General features: G+C 46.4%; 1 protein-coding gene and 1 long non-coding RNA gene across 15 annotated transcripts in view; one reads left to right on the top strand and one right to left on the bottom strand.

The window, feature by feature from the left end:
• tcf3a (transcription factor 3a) overlaps positions 1-23,556 on the top strand; it is a 45,967-nt gene extending 22,411 nt beyond the window's left edge. Inside the window, exons 9-21 of one of the 6 annotated variants that reach the window (XM_052476430.1) lie at positions 4,353-4,455; positions 7,585-7,721; positions 7,833-7,971; positions 8,145-8,203; positions 8,390-8,468; positions 12,778-12,854; positions 13,000-13,179; positions 13,366-13,477; positions 13,616-13,748; positions 14,394-14,447; positions 15,135-15,376; positions 19,790-19,936; positions 20,472-23,556. In XM_052476430.1, the coding sequence (XP_052332390.1) occupies positions 4,353-4,455; positions 7,585-7,721; positions 7,833-7,971; positions 8,145-8,203; positions 8,390-8,468; positions 12,778-12,854; positions 13,000-13,179; positions 13,366-13,477; positions 13,616-13,748; positions 14,394-14,447; positions 15,135-15,376; positions 19,790-19,929 (1,455 nt within the window). In that variant the 3' untranslated portion in view covers positions 19,930-19,936; positions 20,472-23,556. Of the gene's footprint in view, positions 1-4,352; positions 4,456-7,584; positions 7,722-7,832; positions 7,972-8,144; positions 8,204-8,389; positions 8,469-12,777; positions 12,855-12,999; positions 13,180-13,365; positions 13,478-13,615; positions 13,749-14,393; positions 14,448-15,134; positions 15,377-18,315; positions 18,564-19,789; positions 19,937-20,471 lie in introns of all 6 variants that reach the window. The other 5 variants (XM_052476429.1, XM_035799428.2, XM_052476428.1 and 2 more) reach the window with 5 other exon arrangements.
• LOC127910984 (uncharacterized) lies at positions 1,738-4,074 on the bottom strand. 9 transcript variants are annotated; one of them, XR_008077162.1, is made up of 5 exons: positions 3,851-4,074; positions 3,522-3,756; positions 3,381-3,427; positions 2,053-2,214; positions 1,738-1,979 (listed from the first exon to the last, which is right to left on the bottom strand). It is a non-coding gene; the product is annotated as an uncharacterized LOC127910984 (long non-coding RNA). The 9 variants fall into 9 exon arrangements; XR_008077163.1 differs by having other exon boundaries at positions 3,522-3,709; positions 3,804-4,074; XR_008077159.1 differs by having other exon boundaries at positions 3,522-3,709; positions 3,757-4,074.
• Positions 23,557-24,489: the final 933 nt, after the last annotated feature.

The raw sequence follows: 24,489 nt of genomic DNA on the forward strand, positions 1-24,489 counted from the left end.
TAGGAGTGCATCTCTCCATTCCCTCTCCCCCTCTTCCTCTCTTCCTCTCACCCTCTATTCCTCTCTTCCTCTCTCTGTTTAATCAAATTAGAGAAACAACTTCACTGTGTAGGAACTGAGTCGTCTGGCCCATAGTTTTATTATCTCATGCCTGCCAGAATTGGGCTGATTCTGTGGCATCTGCTAGTTCACAACCTCAGGACCTTCACCTCTTTAGTGACATGCCAGAGACAACTATCAATTCTATGTGATGCTCTGTAAGCCTGAGAGAAGACTGGATCATGTGTGTTAACCAGACAAACCGTATACATCTCAAACCTAGCCGTAAGACCCTGTGATCACAGAGAAGAAACTTTGGGTTTATGGCTCCTTCTGAGCCAGTAAAGAATTAATTTGTTGTCTTGGTAACAGAACATAAGTAGTTCAGATATTGTTATTGGTTAATGGCAGCCTCCCTGTCATTGGTTCAATGCAGTTTACTGAATCTACATCCAGCAGATTGTACAGAAACTCTGTGTGCTCATTTTGTACTTTGTATAGGCTAGTTCATGTGACCAAAATGATACTTTACTATAACTGTGTGTGTGGAATTCTTGTCTGTTTAAAATCTGTTTGTTGTCTTAGTAACAGAACATCCCCTAAGAAAACCTTCCACACTGCTTAGTTCAATAGTAAAGACAAAGCCCCAGTGTCCTCAAATGCCATAGAGGCTGTTGATTAAGCAGTAAAAAGAGAAAGTACAAATGTACTCAATTGACATACCAACCATTTGAGCAGTATTCAATGTGTGTGTGTGTGGGTGGGTGGCCTAATCAAGACGGGATACAAGGTTTTGACCACACACAGTCTACTATTTCAGATAACTTGGGAATCATTAGAAAATACCATGTTACAGACCCCAGCCAAACAAGCCATAGACACCAACAGGCTCCTGAAAAGCTTCTATCCCCATATCTACCTCCATCACTCTAGTGTCCCTGTCACCTTACCCCTATACATATCTCCCTCCATCACTCCAGTATCCCTGTCTCCTTACCTCTATACATATCTCCCTCCATCACTCCAGTATCCCTGTCTCCTTACCTCTATACATATCTACCTCCATCACTCCAGTATCCCTGTCTCCTTCCCCCTATACATATCTACCTCTATCACTCCAGTATCCCTGTCACCTTCATCACTCCAGTATCCCTGTCACCTTACCCCTATACATATCTACCTCTATTACTCCAGTATCCCTGTCACCACCATCACTCCAGTATCCCTGTCACCTTACCCCTATACACATCTACCTCAATCACTCCAGTATCCCTGTCTCCTTACCCCTATACATATCTACCTCCATCACTCCTGTATCCCTGTCTCCTTCCCCTATACATATCTACCTCCATCACTCCTGTATCCCTGTCTCCTTCCCCCTATACATATCTACCTCCATCACTCCTGTATCCCTGTCTCCTTCCCCCTACACATATCTACCTCAATCACTCCAGTATCCCTGTCACCTTACCCCTACACATATCTACCTCAATCACTCCAGTATCCCTGTCTCCTTCCCCCTATACATATCTCCCTCCATCACTCCAGTATCCCTGTCTCCTTACCTCTATACATATCTCCCTCCATCACTCCAGTATCCCTGTCTCCTTACCTCTATACATATCTACCTCCATCACTCCAGTATCCCTGTCTCCTTCCCCCTATACATATCTACCTCTATCACTCCAGTATCCCTGTCTCCTTACCCTATACATATCTACCTCTATTACTCCAGTATCCCTGTCACCTTCATCACTCCAGTATCCCTGTCACCTTACCCCTATACATATCTACCTCTATTACTCCAGTATCCCTGTCACCACCATCACTCCAGTATCCCTGTCACCTTACCCCTATACATATCTACCTCCATCACTCCTGTATCCCTGTCTCCTTCCCCCTATACATATCTACCTCCATCACTCCAGTATCCCTGTCACCTTACCCCTATACATATCTACCTCTATTACTCCAGTATCCCTGTCACCACCATCACTCCAGTATCCCTGTCACCTTACCCCTATACATATCTACCTCCATCACTCCAGTATCCCTGTCTCCTTACCCCTATACATATCTACCTCCATCACTCCAGTATCCCTGTCACCTTACCCCTATACATATCTACCTCCATCACTCCAGTATCCCTGTCTCCTTACCCCTATACATATCTACCTCCATCACTCCAGTATCCCTGTCACCTTCATCCTCCAGTATCCCTGTCACCTTCATCACTCCAGTATCCCTGTCACCTTCATCACTCCAGTATCCCTGTCACCTTACCCCTATACATATCTACCTCCATCACTCCAGTATCCCTGTCACCTTCATCACTCCAGTATCCCTGTCACCTTCATCACTCCAGTATCCCTGTCACCTTCATCACTCCAGTATCCCTGTCTCCTTACCCCTATACATATCTACCTCCATCACCTCCCTGTCACCTTCATCACTCCAGTATCCCTGTCACCTTCATCACTCCAGTATCCCTGTCACCTTCATCACTCCAGTATCCCTGTCACCTTCATCACTCCAGTATCCCTGTCACCTTCATCACTCCAGTATCCCTGTCACCTTCATCACTCCAGTATCCCTGTCACCTTCATCACTCCAGTATCCCTGTCACCTTCATCACTCCAGTATCCATCCTGTCACCTTCATCACTCCAGTATCCCTGTCACCTTCATCACCCAGTATCCCTGTCACCTTCATCACTCCAGTATCCCTGTCACCTTCATCACTCCAGTATCCCTGTCACCTTCATCACTCCAGTATCCCTGTCACCTTCATCACTCCAGTATCCCTGTCACCTTCATCACTCCAGTATCCCTGTCACCTTCACCTCCAGTATCCCTGTCACCTTCATCACTCCAGTATCCTCACCTTCATCACTCCAGTATCCCTGTCACCTTCATCACTCCAGTATCCCTGTCACCTTCATCACTCCAGTATCCTCACCTTCATCACTCCAGTATCCCTGTCACCTTCATCACCCAGTATCCCTGTCACCTTCATCACTCCAGTATCCCTGTCACCTTCATCACTCCAGTATCCCTGTCACCTTCATCACTCCAGTATCCCTGTCACCTTCATCACTCCAGTATCCCTGTCACCTTCATCACTCCAGTATCCCTGTCACCTTCATCACTCCAGTATCCCTGTCACCTTCATCACCCAGTATCCCTGTCACCTTCATCACTCCAGTATCCCTGTCACCTTCATCACTCCAGTATCCCTGTCACCTTCATCACTCCAGTATCCCTGTCACCTTCATCACTCCAGTATCCCTGTCACCTTCATCACTCCAGTATCCCTGTCTCCTTACCCCTATACATATCTACCTCCATCACTCCAGTATCCCTGTCTCCTTACCCCTATACACATCTACCTCCATCACTCCAGTATCCCTGTCTCCTTACCCCTATACATATCTACCTCCATCACTCCAGTATCCCTGTCTCCTTACCCCTATACATATCTACCTCCATCACTCCAGTGTCCCTGTCTCCTTACCCCTATACACATCTACCTCCATCACTCCAGTGTCCCTGTCTCCTTACCCCTATACACATCTACCTCCATCACTCCAGTGTCCCTGTCTCCTTACCCCTATACACATCTACCTCCATCACTCCAGTGTCCCTGTCTCCTTACCCCTATACATATCTACCTCCATCACTCCAGTGTCCCTGTCTCCTTACCCCTATACACATCTACCTCCATCACTCCAGTATCCCTGTCTCCTTACCCCTATACATATCTACCTCCATCACTCCAGTGTCCCTGTCTCCTTACCCCTATACATATCTACCTCCATCACTCCAGTGTCCCTGTCTCCTTACCCCTATACATATCTACCTCCATCACTCCAGTGTCCCTGTCTCCTTACCCCTATACATATCTACCTCCATCACTCCAGTATCCCTGTCTCCTTACCCCTATACATATCTACCTCCATCACTCCAGTATCCCTGTCACCTTACCCCTATACATATCTACCTCTATTACTCCAGTATCCCTGTCTCCTTACCCCTATACATATCTACCTCCATCACTCCAGTATCACTGCACATTGTATATATGATATTGAAACTGACCCTGTATATGAATTACTTCTCGTGTTCTTATTTTTTTGGCTTGTTTGTTCTACCTCATGTTGTTTTAGTACTACATTGATATGATTATTGTATTGTTGGGTTTAGAACCTGTAAGGAAGGCATTTCACTGTACTTGTGCCTGTGAGACTAACTTGAAACCTTTTTTTAAAACTGTGTCCGATTTCCCCCCATCTCCCTACTGTGTGTGTTCTGTAGGTGTATGCGTCAGCCTCAGGAGAGGACTATAATCGAGACGCTGCAGGGTATCCTGCCTCCAAGCCTGGGAACGTGGGCTACCCCGGCTCCTTCTATATGCAAGGTTAGTGTATACCAGATCCTGTCTGGGGGCCTAAACTACACACTGTACTTAGCACTATGGGTTTACCCACTTTACTACCTCGGCAACATGGAGAAGGTTGTGTGAAATGCCGTTTTGGGTGAGGTGATTTATTGAAATAATGTATTTTAGCTGACCAATGATGTCATACACTCAGTGGACAGTTTATTATGTACACTCATCTAGTACCAGATCAGACTCTCCTTTGCATACAGAACAGCCTGAATTCCACAGGGAATGGAAACGTTGATCAATTGGTATCAAGGGACCTAACGTGTGCCAGGAAAACATTCCCAACACCATTACACCACCAGCCTGTACCGTTGACACCAGGCAGGATGGGGCCATGGACTCATACTGCTTACGCCTAATCCTGACTGCCTAACTCAATAGGAACCAGGGTTCGTCGGACCAGGCAACATTTTTCCATTCCTCAATTGTCCAGTGTTGATCGCTTTCCCACTGGAGACAATTCTTGTTGTAGTTAGCTGATGGGAGTGTTCCTGACATACTGGAACCAGCGGGCCTGGTACAGACTCTCATACCGTGCTCAGTCACTTGTTTTGACAATTCTTGTTGTAGTTAGCTGATGGGAGTGTTCCTGACATACTGGAACCAGTGGGCCTGGTACAGACTCTCATACTGTGCTCAGTCACTTGTTTTGACAATTCTTGTTGTAGTTAGCTGATGGGAGTGTTCCTGACATACTGGAACCAGTGGGCCTGGCACAGACTCTCATACCGTGCTCAGTCACTTGTTTTGACAATTCTTGTTGTAGTTAGCTGATGGGAGTGTTCCTGACATACTGGAACCAGTGGGCCTGGTACAGACTCTCATACTGTGCTCAGTCACTTGTTTTGACAATTCTTGTTGTAGTTAGCTGATGGGAGTGTTCCTGACATACTGGAACCAGTGGGCCTGGCACAGACTCTCATACCGTGCTCAGTCACTTGTTTTGACAATTCTTGTTGTAGTTAGCTGATGGGAGTGTTCCTGACATGCTGGAACCAGTGGGCCTGGCACAGACTCTCATACCGTGCTCAGTCACTTGTTTTGACAATTCTTGTTGTAGTTAGCTGATGGGAGTGTTCCTGACATACTGGAACCAGTGGGCCTGGTACAGACTCTCATACTGTGCTCAGTCACTTGTTTTGACAATTCTTGTTGTAGTTAGCTGATGGGAGTGTTCCTGACATACTGGAACCAGCGGGCCTGGTACAGACTCTCATACTGTGCTCAGTCACTTGTTTTGACAATTCTTGTTGTAGTTAGCTGATGGGAGTGTTCCTGACATACTGGAACCAGTGGGCCTGGTACAGACTCTCATACTGTGCTCAGTCACTTGTTTTGACAATTCTTGTTGTGGTTAGCTGATGGGAGTGTTCCTGACATACTGGAACCAGCGGGCCTGGTATAGACTCTCATACCGTGCTCAGTCACTTGTTTTGACAATTCTTGTTGTAGTTAGCTGATGGGAGTGTTCCTGACATACTGGAACCAGCGGGCCTGGTATAGACTCTCATACCGTGCTCAGTCACTTGTTTTGACAATTCTTGTTGTAGTTAGCTGATGGGAGTGTTCCTGACATACTGGAACCAGTGGGCCTGGTACAGACTCTCATACCGTGCTCAGTCACTTGTTTTGACAATTCTTGTTGTAGTTAGCTGATGGGAGTGTTCCTGACATACTGGAACCAGTGGGCCTGGTACAGACTCTCATACTGTGCTCAGTCACTTGTTTTGACAATTCTTGTTGTAGTTAGCTGATGGGAGTGTTCCTGACATACTGGAACCAGTGGGCCTGGTACAGACTCTCATACCGTGCTCAGTCACTTGTTTTGACAATTCTTGTTGTAGTTAGCTGATGGGAGTGTTCCTGACATACTGGAACCAGTGGGCCTGGTACAGACTCTCATACCGTGCTCAGTCACTTGTTTTGACAATTCTTGTTGTAGTTAGCTGATGGGAGTGTTCCTGACATACTGGAACCAGTGGGCCTGGTACAGACTCTCATACTGTGCTCAGTCACTTGTTTTGACAATTCTTGTTGTAGTTAGCTGATGGGAGTGTTCCTGACATACTGGAACCAGTGGGCCTGGTACAGACTCTCATACTGTGCTCAGTCACTTGTTTTGACAATTCTTGTTGTAGTTAGCTGATGGGAGTGTTCCTGACATACTGGAACCAGTGGGCCTGGTACAGACTCTCATACTGTGCTCAGTCACTTGTTTTGACAATTCTTTTCTTTTATTGTAAGAATTGTTGTTGTTTTTACCCCTTTGTTTCTCCCCAATTTTGTGATATTCAATTGTTAGTTAGTCTTGTCCTCTGAAACACGACCCTGCCAAGCCGCGCTACTTCTTGACACACTGCCTGCTTAACCCAGAAGCCAGCCACACTAATATGTCGGAGGAAACACCGTACACCTGGCGACCATGTCAGCGTGCATTGCACCCCCCCCCCCCCACAGGAGTCGCTAGATCGCGATGGGACAAGGACATCCCGGCTGGGTAAACGTGTCGATTTTGCATCGCCTCATGGGTCCCCTGGTCACAAACAACTGCGACAGTGCCTGGGATCAAACCCGGATCTGTAGTGACACCTCAAGCACTGCAATGCCTTAGACCGTTACGCCTGTTTAGCCCCTGTTTAGCCCATTCTAGTGTTCAATCAAACAGTAACTGAATGCCTCTGCCGTGGGCCTGCTTTATATAGCAATCCACGGTCCCCTGAGTCGATGTCTGTAGGAGTCATCCATTTTTGTGAACAGGCTGGTGTACCTAATAAACTGGCCACAATGTATGTGCCCCATTACTGCCTGTATTGTCTCATCCTCCCTGTTGAAACACCTTATGGGAGTGTGCTAGTGAGTCGTCTGTCTGTACAGTAAGATGGAGTCATCAGGCGAATGTGACCCCTTGTCTTATTTTTGGTGGCTCTTTCTACCCCCCCCCTTTCCCCTGTACCCTCTCACCACCACTCCCCTCCACACAAACACCCCTCTCACCACCCTCTCCCCTCCACACAAACAACCCTCTATAACCCCCCCAACATCCCCTCTCACCACTCCCTTTACACACAAACACCCCTCCTCCTGGTTCCCCCCTGACAGAAGGTCTGCACCCCTCCCCTGACCCGTGGAGTTCTGCCGGGCCGATGGGGCAGCCGGGCTACTCTGCTGTGCTGGGTAACTCCCCTCACCTGGGCCAGCCCGCCCCCTTCACGGCCATCAACCCGCAGGACAGACTGGTGCGACTACTAACACACACTAGCTGGTTCTCTATATAGTAGTATAGAATACATTACCATTTCTCTCTCACTCATCGCCCAGAGAATGACTTTGAGCCTGTTTTTGTGCAGAAGCGCCAGCCGTTGCCACTTTCGCCCCAGAACTACCCCCTGCATGGCAGCGAGGTGAACGGGAGCTTTCACCCTGGGTCCGCTGGCTACGGAGTCCCCAACCACACCCCCCCCATCAATGGAACAGACAGCATCATGGGTACGACTGTCTACCACTGACACTCTGAAGACTGTCTGTTTTTATCTGCCTGTCTCTGTTTTTCTCACACTTTTTGTCTCTTCCTTTGTTTCTTCCTTTACCTCCATATTTTCTCTAAATTGTAAAAATGTCAGTTCTAATTGTTTACTATCTACCCGGTTGTTCCCTCCCAGCCAACCGGGGAACAGCTCCACCTAGCTCAGGAGATGAGATCGGCAAAGCCCTGGCATCAGTGAGTAGAGTGGCACAGACCACATCAAGCATAGTCTTCAGTGATTATGCAAAGTTGATTTATCTACCAAGACTAAGATCAAACCAAATCTGCAAATAATAGAGAAGGCAGAGTTTCTGTTCTACTGTTTTCTGTATCACAGATCTGACTATTGAATGACTGTTTCGTTGTTTTTTTTCTGTGTAGATTTATCCTTCGGACCACAACAGCAACACCTTCCCTTCATCTCCATCTACTCCAGTGGGCTCTCCCCAGGCCATAGCAGGTGACTGGGCAGGGAATATACACCTGTACCTAGCTTTACCCAGGCCATAGCAGGTGACTGGGCAGGGAAAATACACCTGTACCTAGCTTTACCCAGGCCATAGCAGGTGACTGGGCAGGGAAAATACACCTGTACCTAGCTTTCCCCAGGCCATAGCAGGTGACTGGGCAGGGAAAATACACCTGTACCTAGCTTTCCCCAGGCCATAGCAGGTGACTGGGCAGGGAAAATACACCTGTACCTAGCTTTCCCCAGGCCATAGCAGGTGACTGGGCAGGGAAAATACACCTGTACCTAGCTTTCCCCAGGCCATAGCAGGTGACTGGGCAGGGAAAATACACCTGTACCTAGCTTTCCCCAGGCCATAGCAGGTGACTGGGCAGGGAAAATACACCTGTACCTAGCTTTCCCCAGGCCATAGCAGGTGACTGGGCAGGGAAAATACACCTGTACCTAGCTTTCCCCAGGCCATAGCAGGTGACTGGGCAGGGAAAATACACCTGTACCTAGCTTTCCCCAGGCCATAGCAGGTGACTGGGCAGGGAAAATACACCTGTACCTAGCTTTCCCCAGGCCATAGCAGGTGACTGGGCAGGGAAAATACACCTGTACCTAGCTTTCCCCAGGCCATAGCAGGTGACTGGGCAGGGAAAATACACCTGTACCTAGCTTTCCCCAGGCCATAGCAGGTGACTGGGCAGGGAAAATACACCTGTACCTAGCTTTCCCCAGGCCATAGCAGGTGACTGGGCAGGGAAAATACACCTGTACCTAGCTTTCCCCAGGCCATAGCAGGTGACTGGGCAGGGAAAATACACCTGTACCTAGCTTTCCCCAGGCCATAGCAGGTGACTGGGCAGGGAAAATACACCTGTACCTAGCTTTCCCCAGGCCATAGCAGGTGACTGGGCAGGGAAAATACACCTGTACCTAGCTTTCCCCAGGCCATAGCAGGTGACTGGGCAGGAAAATACACCTGTACCTAGCTTTCCCCAGGCCATAGCAGGTGACTGGGCAGGGAAAATACACCTGTACCTAGCTTTCCCCAGGCCATAGCAGGTGACTGGGCAGGAAAATACACCTGTACCTAGCTTTCCCCAGGCCATAGCAGGTGACTGGGCAGGGAAAATACACCTGTACCTAGCTTTCCCCAGGCCATAGCAGGTGACTGGGCAGGGAAAATACACCTGTACCTAGCTTTCCCCAGGCCATAGCAGGTGACTGGGCAGGAAAATACACCTGTACCTAGCTTTCCCCAGGCCATAGCAGGTGACTGGGCAGGAAAATACACCTGTACCTAGCTTTCCCCAGGCCATAGCAGGTGACTGGGCAGGGAAAATACACCTGTACCTAGCTTTCCCCAGGCCATAGCAGGTGACTGGGCAGGGAAAATACACCTGTACCTAGCTTTCCCCAGGCCATAGCAGGTGACTGGGCAGGGAAAATACACCTGTACCTAGCTTTCCCCAGGCCATAGCAGGTGACTGGGCAGGGAAAATACACCTGTACCTAGCTTTCCCCAGGCCATAGCAGGTGACTGGGCAGGGAAAATACACCTGTACCTAGCTTTCCCCAGGCCATAGCAGGTGACTGGGCAGGGAAAATACACCTGTACCTAGCTTTCCCCAGGCCATAGCAGGTGACTGGGCAGGGAAATACACCTGTACCTAGCTTTCCCCAGGCCATAGCAGGTGACTGGGCAGGGAAAATACACCTGTACCTAGCTTTCCCCAGGCCATAGCAGGTGACTGGGCAGGAAAATACACCTGTACCTAGCTTTCCCCAGGCCATAGCAGGTGACTGGGCAGGGAAAATACACCTGTACCTAGCTTTCCCCAGGCCATAGCAGGTGACTGGGCAGGGAAAATACACCTGTACCTAGCTTTCCCCAGGCCATAGCAGGTGACTGGGCAGGGAAAATACACCTGTACCTAGCTTTCCCCAGGCCATAGCAGGTGACTGGGCAGGGAAAATACACCTGTACCTAGCTTTCCCCAGGCCATAGCAGGTGACTGGGCAGGGAAAATACACCTGTACCTAGCTTTCCCCAGGCCATAGCAGGTGACTGGGCAGGGAAAATACACCTGTACCTAGCTTTCCCCAGGCCATAGCAGGTGACTGGGCAGGAAAATACACCTGTACCTAGCTTTCCCCAGGCCATAGCAGGTGACTGGGCAGGAAAATACACCTGTACCTAGCTTTCCCCAGGCCATAGCAGGTGACTGGGCAGGGAAAATACACCTGTACCTAGCTTTCCCCAGGCCATAGCAGGTGACTGGGCAGGAAAATACACCTGTACCTAGCTTTCCCCAGGCCATAGCAGGTGACTGGGCAGGAAAATACACCTGTACCTAGCTTTCCCCAGGCCATAGCAGGTGACTGGGCAGGGAAAATACACCTGTACCTAGCTTTCCCCAGGCCATAGCAGGTGACTGGGCAGGGAAAATACACCTGTACCTAGCTTTCCCCAGGCCATAGCAGGTGACTGGGCAGGGAAAATACACCTGTACCTAGCTTTCCCCAGGCCATAGCAGGTGACTGGGCAGGAAAATACACCTGTACCTAGCTTTCCCCAGGCCATAGCAGGTGACTGGGCAGGGAAAATACACCTGTACCTAGCTTTCCCCAGGCCATAGCAGGTGACTGGGCAGGGAAAATACACCTGTACCTAGCTTTCCCCAGGCCATAGCAGGTGACTGGGCAGGAAAATACACCTGTACCTAGCTTTCCCCAGGCCATAGCAGGTGACTGGGCAGGGAAAATACACCTGTACCTAGCTTTCCCCAGGCCATAGCAGGTGACTGGGCAGGGAAAATACACCTGTACCTAGCTTTCCCCAGGCCATAGCAGGTGACTGGGCAGGGAAAATACACCTGTACCTAGCTTTCCCCAGGCCATAGCAGGTGACTGGGCAGGGAAAATACACCTGTACCTAGCTTTCCCCAGGCCATAGCAGGTGACTGGGCAGGGAAAATACACCTGTACCTAGCTTTCCCCAGGCCATAGCAGGTGACTGGGCAGGGAAAATACACCTGTACCTAGCTTTCCCCAGGCCATAGCAGGTGACTGGGCAGGGAAAATACACCTGTACCTAGCTTTCCCCAGGCCATAGCAGGTGACTGGGCAGGGAAAATACACCTGTACCTAGCTTTCCCCAGGCCATAGCAGGTGACTGGGCAGGGAAAATACACCTGTACCTAGCTTTCCCCAGGCCATAGCAGGTGACTGGGCAGGTACACCTGTACCTAGCTTTCCCCAGGCCATAGCAGGTGACTGGGCAGGGAAAATACACCTGTACCTAGCTTTCCCCAGGCCATAGCAGGTGACTGGGCAGGGAAAATACACCTGTACCTAGCTTTCCCCAGGCCATAGCAGGTGACTGGGCAGGGAAAATACACCTGCACCTAGCTTTCCCCAGGCCATAGCAGGTGACTGGGCAGGGAAAATACACCTGCACCTAGCTTTCCCCAGGCCATAGCAGGTGACTGGGCAGGGAAAATACACCTGCACCTAGCTTTCCCCAGGCCATAGCAGGTGACTGGGCAGGGAAAATACACCTGCACCTAGCTTTCCCCAGGCCATAGCAGGTGACTGGGCAGGGAAAATACACCTGCACCTAGCTTTCCCCAGGCCATAGCAGGTGACTGGGCAGGGAAAATACACCTGTAACTAGCCCTTCCCCAGGACATGGCAGGGAGAGTACACCTGTAGCTTGGAGGATCACAATTGGGTTAACCCTTAGTGAAACCTAGCAAAGCTTTTCTTATATGGTGGGTTGGAGCCTACTGCTGATTCCTAGCTAGTTTCTATTCGGTTGTGACTGAACACTGGGCTAAGGTGATATTTTGCTAAAGTGATTTAAGTGTTTGGGTAGGTGTAAGAGAAAAAGCGTCAGTGAACTGACCTAGTGGATCCCACCTGTTTTAGTCCTTAGGGGGCCATATCCTGTGGTGTAAGGTTACAGCCACATGGAAAATGACAAAAAAAATAGCTTTTTTTCTCACAGGCAGATGAAGTGCAAATGTCACTGTTGGTCCAATGTGGAATCGAGCGACCAGATTAGGTTCTTCTTTGACACCAGTGCTGTGAGTGTGGTGTCTGAAATGGCCAAACATAAAACCTCTAATGAAATTGTACATAATTAGATTACATCTTGTCTAGAGTTACTAGATAACAAGTTATGGTTGACTGCTTTTCAACCGAATGGTCGTTTGCCTGTTAGATGGACAGCCCCACTCTTGCGGTTTGTGCCAACTATTTCAAAGACAAAGTTTTTGTCCAGATGCTTAATGTCTCCCTGTCTCTGTAGGTTCTGCCTCTCAGTGGTCCCGGGGCTCGGGACAGGCCACACCCTCTCCAAACTTTGAGGGAGGACTGCAGGCTCTGGTGAGTTACATGTCATGTCCTACTCCTGGACGTGTGTAGTCACATATCTTAAAAGATCACGAATAACACCTTGGTCTGAAGCAAGCTGGATGAGTTGAAGTTGATGAATAAACAGCGTTTGTTATACTTACCTTCTGTTCTACAGCAAAACAAAATGGAGGACCGTCTGGAGGAGGCAATACACGTTCTGCAGCGCCACGCCGGGGGACAGGGGGGCCCAGGGGGGCTGACTGACATGCACAGCCTCCTCAGCGCTGGGATAGGAGGTCTTGCCCAGGCCTTCAACAACGCCGGCCTGGGACTGGCCAACAGACTGCCCAACCTTGTAAGAACCGGAGGGATGATTAGATCTTTAGTGGGCATTTCTAGCCATATGGAAGGTTTAGGATTCTGTCTATTTATTGTCATGCTGTTCTATACAGCCTCATGTAAATAGTCATGTGACAGCTATGTTATGAAGAGACTGTAGGACTGTAACTATCGAATCCCATGTTTCTCCTTTGCTCTGTAGATGGCCAACCACCATGAGGACTCTGCTGGTCCGCCCTCTAGTGGTCCTGGTCTGCATGGTCACCATGGCCCTCCCTCAGCCCAGTCTGGCAGCCAGCCTGAGGGCTTCACCAGTTAGTTCCTCCTTGTCACTCTTTATTTTCCCCTCTCTTGCCATTCAGGAAAGGAGACAAAATGATTGACTCCCTCTTTCTCAAAATATCTACTGTGCTTGGCATTGACTTATTCCCCCCCCCCCCATTTCCCCTCAGGCCTCTCTCGCTCCACACACTCGTCCAGTGGCGCCGACATCAAAAGGGAGGACAAGGAGGATGACGAGAACTCCTCCGTGGCTGATAAGTCAGAGGACGAGAAGAAAGACTCGAAGGCTCGCACCCGAACAAGGTGACTATGCCCTCTGTCTGTAGCAATGACACATTAATATGACTGAAATCAGTCAGTCACTCTCTTGAGATGCAAGTATAGGACTTCTATGTTCAGGCAAGTCGTCGTCATCGTCAATGCATGATTTACCTGGAAGTTTACATTTAGAGCTGGTTTAAGTTAGGATTCAGATGTTTTCTGGCAGGTATTACCGTGTCAATTGTCTGATCAGTTGGCACATTGATCAAATTAAGTCATTTCGACACCATACTGCATTCCAGTCTCTTTTTAGTGTTGTTTGTGCAGTGCTATTTACAAAATAAATAAAACTCCTGTCAAAACCTAAGCACTAGGTGATTGTTGTGGTATCGGAAGTGGGACATTTTGATCTGTTTAACCATCTTGTTAGCTTAGGCTAGCGAATGTGGCTCATTGATTTGTCGTGGGGACTGTGCTGCTGTTATTATAAAGGGGGTAAACTCTCACTGAACGATATCAGGATTTATTTGATCATTTTCAAGACATCTGTTGAAAATGATTATGTCCATTCAGGGAGTGCAGGTTTACCCTCTCTATTTCAACCTAACACAGCCCCAGCACCCAAAAAGAGGTGATTCTCCCTAGCACTGTTATCATGTGTGCCCTCGTGTCTACCGTTGTTTTCAGAGAGACGTTCTCCTTCCAGACCTTCTCTTCCTCCCTATCAGACACGGGAGCAGAGTAAGTCTGTATCCAGTCATGTGCGCCTCACCTCAGGGGGTGTGTCCAGAAATATAGACACCAAATAACATTTTTTTGAGAATAATTCTAAACTGACATCTATTTATTTATACCTGGTCGGCAGAATTTCAGCATAAACGATTTACTCAGGCATAGCAAACGCTTTTCTCGCTCCTTGAGCCGTGCCGTTGTTGGTGCCTTGAGTGAAGGTTTGTATCATCTTGCAATTATAACACATTCTTATAACACACAAGCTCTGAAAGGGATACCCCAGGTTTAGTAACTGATGGCGTAAGTATATTATGAATTTCAATTGTCAATTTGATGACTTGAACCGAGATGAAATTAGATTTGATCATTTCACAGCTATTGCAGCACATGAACCTGGCTTTTACCCTAACATTTTCAACATTGATAAAGAAAACATGTTTGTATGTTATATATGAGTTTGCAGAAGTATGTTAGAGGATTATATGAAGTCCTGTTTTCTTGCTTAAAGAATGAAGAGCTTATTCTTTGTCATAATGGTCCAGAAGCTGTAGTACAGCACTCCCAGAATGAAAGCATTTAATAATTCTCTAGCAAGTGATTAGAACAGAACCTAATAGTCTTGTCCACTTTAGTAAATATGTCTTCTATCCCTTCCAACCAAACCTCCCCCCTTGGCCTACATTGACTCTTCATCAGTCACGATGATGAGGACGAGGATGACGAGGATCTGCCGCCGGAGTTGAAGAAAGAGCGGGAGAAAGAGCGGCGGGTGGCAAATAATGCCCGTGAGCGTCTGCGCGTGCGGGACATCAACGAAGCCTTTAAGGAGCTGGGGCGCATGTGTCAGCTACACCTGACTAATGAGAAACCCCAGACCAAACTGCTCATTCTGCACCAGGCCGTTAATGTTATACTCAACCTGGAGCAGCAAGTCCGAGGTCAGTGTGCTGTCACTGGGGTCCGGTTTTAGACGGGACAAAGAACCAGGGTAGGGCCGCGTCCCAATTCTCTGATGCCTTCTAGTATCCTTCAGGGTAAAGGCCCTGGAATGTCTCCATACTCTTGAGTGGTTTGCTTTACTTGTCTCTTTTCCTTCTTTGATGTGAAGTCATTGGAAAGGTGTCGGGCTCCTGTGTTTTTAGATCATTGCAGATGGAGAGCAGACTAGGCGATGAGGCCACTTTCAAGTATTAAAACAAGTTTCCAACCATCTAGTTTGTTATGATTGGAGAAAATGGGACGAGGAAAGGAAGCTATTTAGACTGTTTGGGATGTGGCCCCTTCTCCGTTCCTTTGAGGCTTTGCTGCTGTGTGCACATACACAACCTACCTGGTTTGGTGTCATGTGTTGCCTGATCTAAACAGCATGGGTCGGTCTGTCTGGGCTGCTTCATGTGACTGCCTCCCCCTCCACTATATTAGGGCTCGTTCCACCAATTCGCTGCCCTTTGAGAAGTGTAAGAAAAACTTTTGGAATTCTCATAATTTTGACATTCTGTCATAAAGAGCACATGTTCAACTTAATAAAAAAACATGTTTTCCCATCTCAAGAGGTACAAAGAAAAATATATACTACATAATTACTAGCCGAAGTAACCAGGTGGACAAATTCTTGTTAAATCAGCCATAAATCCCCTTGTGATGGTGGGAAGCTTGTGTGCAACAGGGAGAGGCATTTGAATGCAAGCTTCACAAAGTTGAATTGTTAAAAACATTTCTTTGTGTAACAGGGTTGAAGTGTTACACTTGACCAGCCTAGTTTTCCACCACAAAACACCAGCAAATGGACAAAAAGAGTGGAATCTGCTCACCTATTTTTACACTATCGTTTGACTAGTAGATGTTTATTTTGGAAAAAATATTGAAGGAATAGTTTCACCATATTAAAACGAGAGTTCAAGTCGCGTAACAGGGTTGACCTTAAAATGAGGGACAGACTTAAATGAATCACTAATTGTATGAAATAATTCACCTTCAGAAATGACTTTGTCAAAGTAACAAAAAGGCTAGCACTTCACAATGATGGTGAGAACTTGGAGAAATGTTGCTTAAGAGGGTTAAAATCTTCCTAGAGGTCAGAGGCTGCACGGAGAAACATGTCAAAATGCTGAATTTTGCACTTGAGCAAGTCTATTCATATAAAAAATCTGATTGAATTCTCCATGTGGTCTATATTAAAGGGCACTTCATTTAAATTAATAGGCTTTTAAAATTCTATATTTGTGCACAATTTCTACTTAAAATATCAAAGGGATGCGAAGGGCACTCAGTTGGTGGAATGACCCATTAATATTATATTTCTGATTTCCCTTATACGCTTCTATCGCTGTCTCCCATCACTTTGCTTCTTATGAGGCCTTAGCAACACGGTTTAACAACACGGTTTAACAAATGTTTCTGTTAGCTTTTTACACTGTTACAATTATTTCAGGCCCCGATAATGACTTCTAAATTAATTTGATCAGCTTTGGGTAATGGCCCAAAGTGAAGTGCAAAGATTTTTTTGTCAGAGGATTCTCACATTTTCAACATTTTTAAAAAATAAACTCTGACCTCGGACTTGCTGCTCCAGGTTGAGTATAATGTTAACGGCCTGGTGCAATGTGTCACCATTCCCAAGTTACAGCATTGAGCCCCCTGTATTCTGCCTGCTGATTGGCTGTACTGATGCAGATACGGGTTGTGATTGGATGAGAGGGGCTCACTGTTCTGCTCCTATCCCATTCCTCAATGTATTAACTCACTTCACTTTCGTATTACAGTGTCTCTGTGTTGCATGCCCTTATTCGTCAAATGTTAACATTTTTAATTTACTGATTTCATTGAAGTCCTCTTCATACCCATCTCCATCTCTCTTTCTGTCATTTCCTTTTGCAGATGGCAGCAGTGATTTCAGCTTCCACTCATTCAGATAATACATCTCTGACCGCTGATGTATTTAACATGAGGCACCAGCATCTAGCTCTCTCTGTTTCTCTATCTCTGTGTTCCTGTTTCCCATTCTCTAGACCTGGTAGAGGGTGTGTTGCTGTCTTTCCTCCTCTCCCTCTCTTGGTCTTCTTTCCGCTTCACTGACAGCCCCCAAAAGCCTCATATTATCACCTGTGAATACACTCCTGGGTCCTGATCGGCAGGAGATGTAGACTGTTGGTCTGGGTTCTGTCAGATTCCATTTGGAACATTTGGTATGATGGTTGCCAACGCGTAACTCAACATTTTAAAAAACTCAATTTGACAAAATAACCTTAAGTCGCTGTTTAGCCAATTGAAAGTCTCCCAAGAAGTGATGGAAAAACATGCTTTGGGTAAAAAAAAATATATTCCCAGTTGCAAATATCATTTGCGAGGTCTTAAAAGATGTGTTCATGGACAATAGCAGTAACAGTAGTGCTCTTGTATCAGGATTCTGCCGTGTAACAACAAAAGGATTCTGTTACCGCGTCCTTCACAGTCCATCCATCCGCTCTCTCTCTCGCTCTCCTGCTCCACCGCACCACTCTCCACCGGGATCATCCATCCGTGATCCTCCTCCTCCTCGTCCCTGGAACACATTCTGTCCATCTGGACAACCACCACTTCCTGCTGCTGGCCTACTGCCCAAATATGGCACTTATTGAATGATGTCACAGTCAGGCAGTCTGATCAAGGATGTGAATAATGTGCAGGGAATGCTGTAGGGAAGTGCTGGTCTAGGATCAGGTCTAACTAACTATTCCAGACAAAAGATGGGAACTGGCCCTGGAACAGCAATTGGCTATCCACACAAACTATCCATAAAAACTGTCAGCATTTAGGGTTAACTTAAATCCGTAGGGGCAACTTGGTGGGTAAAAGCAGCAGGTGTTGGGGTGTACCATAATGCCCCCTCCCTCCTCAGCAGCAGCTGCAGCGTGGCCTCGCCCAGCGACGACAACCTGACTGCAGAGGAGAAGGAGAAGCGTGAGCGGGAGCGCCGCTCGGCCAACAACGTCCGGGAGAGGGTGCGCGTGCGCGACATTAACGAGGCGTTCAGGGAGCTGGGCCGGATGGTGCAGGTGCACCTGCGCGGCGACAAGGCCCAGACCAAACTCATCATCCTGCAGCAGGCCTCGCAGGTCATTATGGGCCTGGAGAAGCAGGTCCGAGGTAGGCCTCCTTTTAGGAAATTATCCAGTGCCCTCCACCCAGCCAACTATCACTCAACTAGCATGGCAGTGAAAGGGTTCATATTGGACCTTGAGATCTGAGGTAGGCCCCCTTTTAGGAAATGATCCAGTACCACCCCCACCCAGCCAACTAGCTCTTAATACTGGGCCTGGAGAAGCAGGTCTGAGGTAGGCTTCCCTTTAGGAAATGATCCACCCCCACCCAGCCAACTAGCTCTTAATACTGGGCCTGGAGAAGCAGGTCTGAGGTAGGCTTCCCTTTAGGAAATGATCCACCCCCACCCAGCCAACTAGCTCTTAATACTGGGCCTGGAGAAGCAGGTCTGAGGTAGGCTTCCCTTTAGGAAATGATCCAGTACCACCCAGCCAACTAGCTCTTAATACTGGGCCTGGAGAAGCAGGTCTGAGGTAGGCTTCCCTTTAGGAAATGATCCAGTACCACCCAGCCAACTAGCTCTTAATACTGGGCCTGGAGAAGCAGGTCTGAGGTAGGCTTCCCTTTAGGAAATGATCCAGTACCACCCAGCCAACTAGCTCTTAATACTGGGCCTGGAGAAACAGGTCTGAGGTAGGCTTCCCTTTAGGAAATGATCCAGTACCACCCCCACCCAGCCAACTAGCTCTTAATACTGGGCCTGGGGAAGCAGGTCTGAGGTAGGCTTCCCTTTAGGAAATGATCCAGTACCACCCCCACCCAGCCTACTAGCTCTTAATACTGGGCCTGGAGAAACAGGTCTGAGGTATGGCTTCCCTGTAGCTCTGGAAGGATTCCTTACCAAACCCAACCCGAAAAGAGATGGGGAAGAGGAGGGGCTTCACCTCTGCCAAACACTTAGTGACCTCACTGCTGCCGTCTGGCCGTTCCTCTGTTCTGTCCAGCTGTCTCCTCTTTGTTTGGTCTTTTGTTCTCCATGATTTTCCAATTGATATATTTTTCTATTTTGTTTCATATCTAGAATATTGCGGCATTTACACCTTAATCATACCTTCCGTGCCTGTCACATGTCCCTGCCTTTTTGTTTTTACCATCTCTCGTTCGTAGATAAGCCTAACCTCCCAGGCCCTTCTCGGCTTACTAGAATCTGTGAAATCTGATGTTAAAGCCCCTTGCGTCCATCTTTGACTATTGTCTTGTGCTCACCATCAGTTTACCTGAACCTATAGATCCACTTCTCACCTGTGATTCCGTGTCTCCTCTTCCTAAAGAGCGTAACCTGAACCCCAAGGCAGCGTGTCTGAAGCGGAGGGAGGAGGAGAAGGTTTCGGGGGTGGACCCCCAGATGCAGATGGGAGGGGGGCACCCCGGGTTAGGCGGCGATGGACACAACTCTGTGAACCATATGTAACACCCAGGTAAGCTGTCATACTGTAACTGTCAATACCCTATGTATTGTTGTGACATGCGTGAGCATAACATTTATTTTTCTGGATCAAAAGGGGGGATAGGTGGTGGGCGTGGCAGGGGACATGGAAATAAGCATGGTCAGCCTGTCTGAATTTGACATTTTTAGAGGCTACACCTCTAAACATATTGGTGGTGTAAAGACATTTGAATTCTAAGCATATTTCCTTCAAGTTATGCCATAGCTAATGCTGTGTTCTTTTGCTCAAACATAATAACAAAATCATTACTACTAAAATCATTGTTTGGGGGAATTTAATTTTCCTGACTGTCTAGCTTTTATTGTGGTGATTTTAGTTCTCAAAGATTATTATAAAAACAATATATAAAGGTATTGTCTATGCTATCTTTACAAGTGTACACTGAAAGTTATTTTCCATCCCAATAATGTATTTTAATATGCATAAAAAATGTTACATTGTTTTGGACTTCAGTGGATTTCAATGGCAGAAAGACGTAATATAACGATCCCTGTTTGTCTTCCAGCTCCTGTTGATTGTACAGCTCTTAGAAGACGTGGCCTTATTGTCTTATTATGCATCTCAGTGGGCGTCAATCCACAAAGGTGCGCTCTCGATATAGCACATATAGTGGAGAAGCGCATACACACACACACACACACACACACACACACACACACACACACACACACACACACACACACACACACACAACTGACAAAGCCAGTGGCCACATTCCTGACCATGAACACCCTATACACCAGAGTTTTGAAGAATATTTACAGTAAACACACTCTGAACTCCAAGGAGAGACTGGGCCACAGAAAGAGGAAATTTAAACGCAATGATTTTCTGCCTAATGGTCATGTTTTTGTAAGACATTTTGAGAAGTTGCTTTACATGTTGGGAGCAAAATTTGTTTGGATCAAATAGTATTTTTGGATCAATTGCTCATGTGAGCAACAGGATTTTGTGTCCTTTGGGTAGTCATCTGCCATTCCCACCTGAAAAGAAGGTCATAGTTTCATTACAAGCAAAGGTGACACCAGAATCTAACCTGTGAGTAACTATGTGCCTGATATACATGCATAACGCCAAGGCTTGGGAGAGTTAGAATTGTCGTCATCCCCACCATTTTTTTTCTCAAAAGGCTGAAACACAGTACAGTTTGAGGTGTCCAGCCACCCCCACCAGAATGTAAAAGACTGGACAGTCATAGTGATGAAGGGACACTTATTGAATCGTCAGGCAGAGTGCTGTTATATAGCACAATGATTTTAAAAAGTTTCTGCCCTCATAAGGGCTGACACAGGCCTGTCTGAAGGATTTGTATGGTGGGTATTTATTTGATCCAGGAATCCTACAAGCCTTCCATTTTTGTCTTCTTCATGTGTTTGTTGCTACTGCCATGGGTGGAGTGGAAGCACTCCCAGTGAGGAAGGTGTCCCCACCCACCAACACGTACAGAGACCCAGGACAGGTCATGACTCGCTACTAGCTGAGAACCACTTCCGGTTCACCTACTTTTCAACAGGATCACACCGTCATCTCAAGAATTCCTCACTCTGACTTGGGGAGATTGGACTGAAACATGCAGGAAGTGTGTGTGTTCTCTAAACCAGAGCAAGCCTCTCCCCCTCCACTGCCACTCCCTTACCCCTCCTCTCCATTTCAGCCAGGCCATGTGGATGCATGGTCAGTACCCTCTGCCCCAAACTGAGTCAACCACCTGCCTTCATTTCTTTCTCTTCACGTTTGTGGAGCAAGTGTCATCAGTTGGCAAGGCAAACCTACATGGCCAGGTCATGTGTACTTAAAGATTTTATGTACGACGTAAGGAAATGTCTGTTTTTTTTTAAGTAGACTACAGTTATTTCGACGAGTATGGAAGGAATAATGGTTGGACTTCAAGAGGGTTGATTTTTGTAGCGTTGGTCCTGAAATATCATAGCAATCTTCCCTTGAATGCGTTCAACTGCCATCTATGGACAACATTTTTTGTTCCTTAAAATTACAGGAAGCATTGGGCGTTTTGAACAATTTATAACGTCTGTAAGGATCCTCCTTTTTGTAGAAGTGATTTTATTTTTTACTTTGTAATATAGCTGTATGAGTTTTCTTTTGGATTGCATTTATTTTTGTTTACCTTGTTTAAATGTAAGAACTCATTTTAGATGCCAGGAACAAACTATCTCTTTTTCCATCCCAAACGTAGTAATCTCTTTTTTTCTGATGACAAAAGCAAGAAGTGCCAGTTGCTAAGGGGTGAAAGTAGTAAACGCCAACACTCCTAATATGGCTAGAACATCCACCAACTATTTTGGAAGTACAGGTCATTTGGAGATGGTCTGTATAAATCATTTATACCCGTTACTATTTCACACTTACTATCAAAGGATATGTCAAAGTATTGGCAGGCTTTGTCACTCAAACATTTATGTGCAAACTCTATTGTTGAAAAAGGAACAACGTGTTATGTTTTTCATACCAGTTTCATTTTATGGCAATCCTTTTCAGCTTGCTAGGTTTTTGACTTTCGTATCATTCTTAGTAGTTACTCACCAGGCCTGAAAATGTCACTGTTGAAACTTCACTGTGATTGTCACTGCATGCGTGGCTTTCCAAGAGAACCTTTTACAGATATAGACGATTGACATGGGAGGGAAGTGTTTCAGTACATATATAAAGTCATGTTTTTGACCCTTTTCCTCTGTTTCTCAGTGATTGGCATCCCTGAACAACTGAGTCCACTTTGATTTCCTGAGCCCTATTACCAGTTTCTAGAATTTAATGGATATGAGTGTTTCCAGACCTGTTATCTTCCGTATAAAACATTTATGATTTAGACAACACTGAGTACCATATCCATCCTTAATTGTTTTTTTTTTTTCAACTTTGTTTTCTATTAACTAGGGCAGAGAGACATTTTTGTTTTGATATGAAAAATGTGAAATTGACATGTTCAGTATGTACCTATACAAGACCTGGGCCGTTGATGTTATAGTGATCAACTAAACAGTATTTTACCCTGCAGAGTGATACTGATTTGCAACAGTATTTTCCCAGTTTGGCCTGTTTGTCTTTCATAATAACCATGCTCCAGATGACAACCCTAAGCTGCCATTGTTTCTTCTGTCTCATAGAAGACACATTGTTTTGGGATTATTATTTTTAATGATCTGAAAAACTGAACATTGCTGATGTTATTTGTGTTCATTTTTGTTAATGTTGAACTGCAAATGTTGAGTACAGTATCCTTAACTTCCCTTGTCAAAACGCACAACTAGTATTTTGCCAGCGGTCTCATGGTCTGCCAATCTCTGCCCCCTTCAACAGACGGTCACACTGCTACAAAACCAACTGTCGCTCTTACATTGGGGACAGAATCCATTTGTCCTCAAAGTGCCTCCAGTTTCCTATTTTTATTTATATATATATATATATAAATATATATATATAAAGTAGATATTGAGAACTGTCATGTATATAACAGTAATGTAGCAATAAATGTGCCATTTTTAACAGAAATATACCTTTTTTTCAATGTCTGTCTTTTTGAGCTTGTATACCTAAATGAGAAACAAAAACATTGTAATAAAGGGTTGAAAACATGCTAAGATTCTTGCCTCATTTTGTGTGTATTGAAACAATTCTCCAGTACAGTTGTGGCCAAAAGTTATGACAATGACATTCATTCACTAAGTTTGCTGCTTCAGTGTCTATAGATATTTTTGTCAGTTGTTACTATGGAATACTGAAGTATAATTACAAGCATTTCATAAGTGTCAAAGGCTTTTATTGACAATTACATGAAGTTGATGCAAAGATTCAATATTGGCAGTGTTGACCCTTCTTTTTCAAGACCTCTGCAATCTGCCCTGGCATGCTGTCAATTAACTTCTGGGCCACAACCTGACCGGTGGCAGCCCATTCTTGCATAATCGATGCTTGGAGTTTGTCTGAGTTTGTGGGTTTTTGTGTGTCTACCCGCCTCTTGAGGATTGACCACAAGTTCTCAATGGATTTAACGTCTGGGAATTTTCCTGGCCATGGACCCAAATTATAGATGTTTTGTTCCCCGAGCCACTTAGTTATCACTTTTGCATTATGACAAGGTGCTCCATCATACTGGAAAAGGCATTGTTCATCACCAAACTGTTCCTGGATGGTTGGGAGAAGTTGCTCTAGGAGGATGTGTTGGTACCATTCTTTTATTCATGGCTGTGTTCTAAGGCAAAATTGTGAGTGAGCCCACTCCCTTGGCTGAGAAGCATCCCCACACATGAATGGTCTCGGGATGCTTTACTGTTGGCATGACACAGGACTGATGGTAGCGCTCACCTTGTCTTCTCCAGACAAGCTTTTTTCTGGATGCCCAAACAATCGGAAAGGGGATTCATCCGAGAAAATGACTTTACCCCAGTTCTCAGTAGTCCAATCCCTGTACCTTTTGTAGAATATCAGTCTGTCCCTGATGTTTTTCCTGAAGAGAAGTGGCTTTTTTCCTGCCCTTCTTGACACCAGGCCATCCTCAAAGTCTTTAC

Source organism: Oncorhynchus keta, chromosome 23, assembly GCF_023373465.1.
Source record: "Oncorhynchus keta strain PuntledgeMale-10-30-2019 chromosome 23, Oket_V2, whole genome shotgun sequence".
Classification (NCBI taxonomy): domain Eukaryota; kingdom Metazoa; phylum Chordata; class Actinopteri; order Salmoniformes; family Salmonidae; genus Oncorhynchus; species Oncorhynchus keta.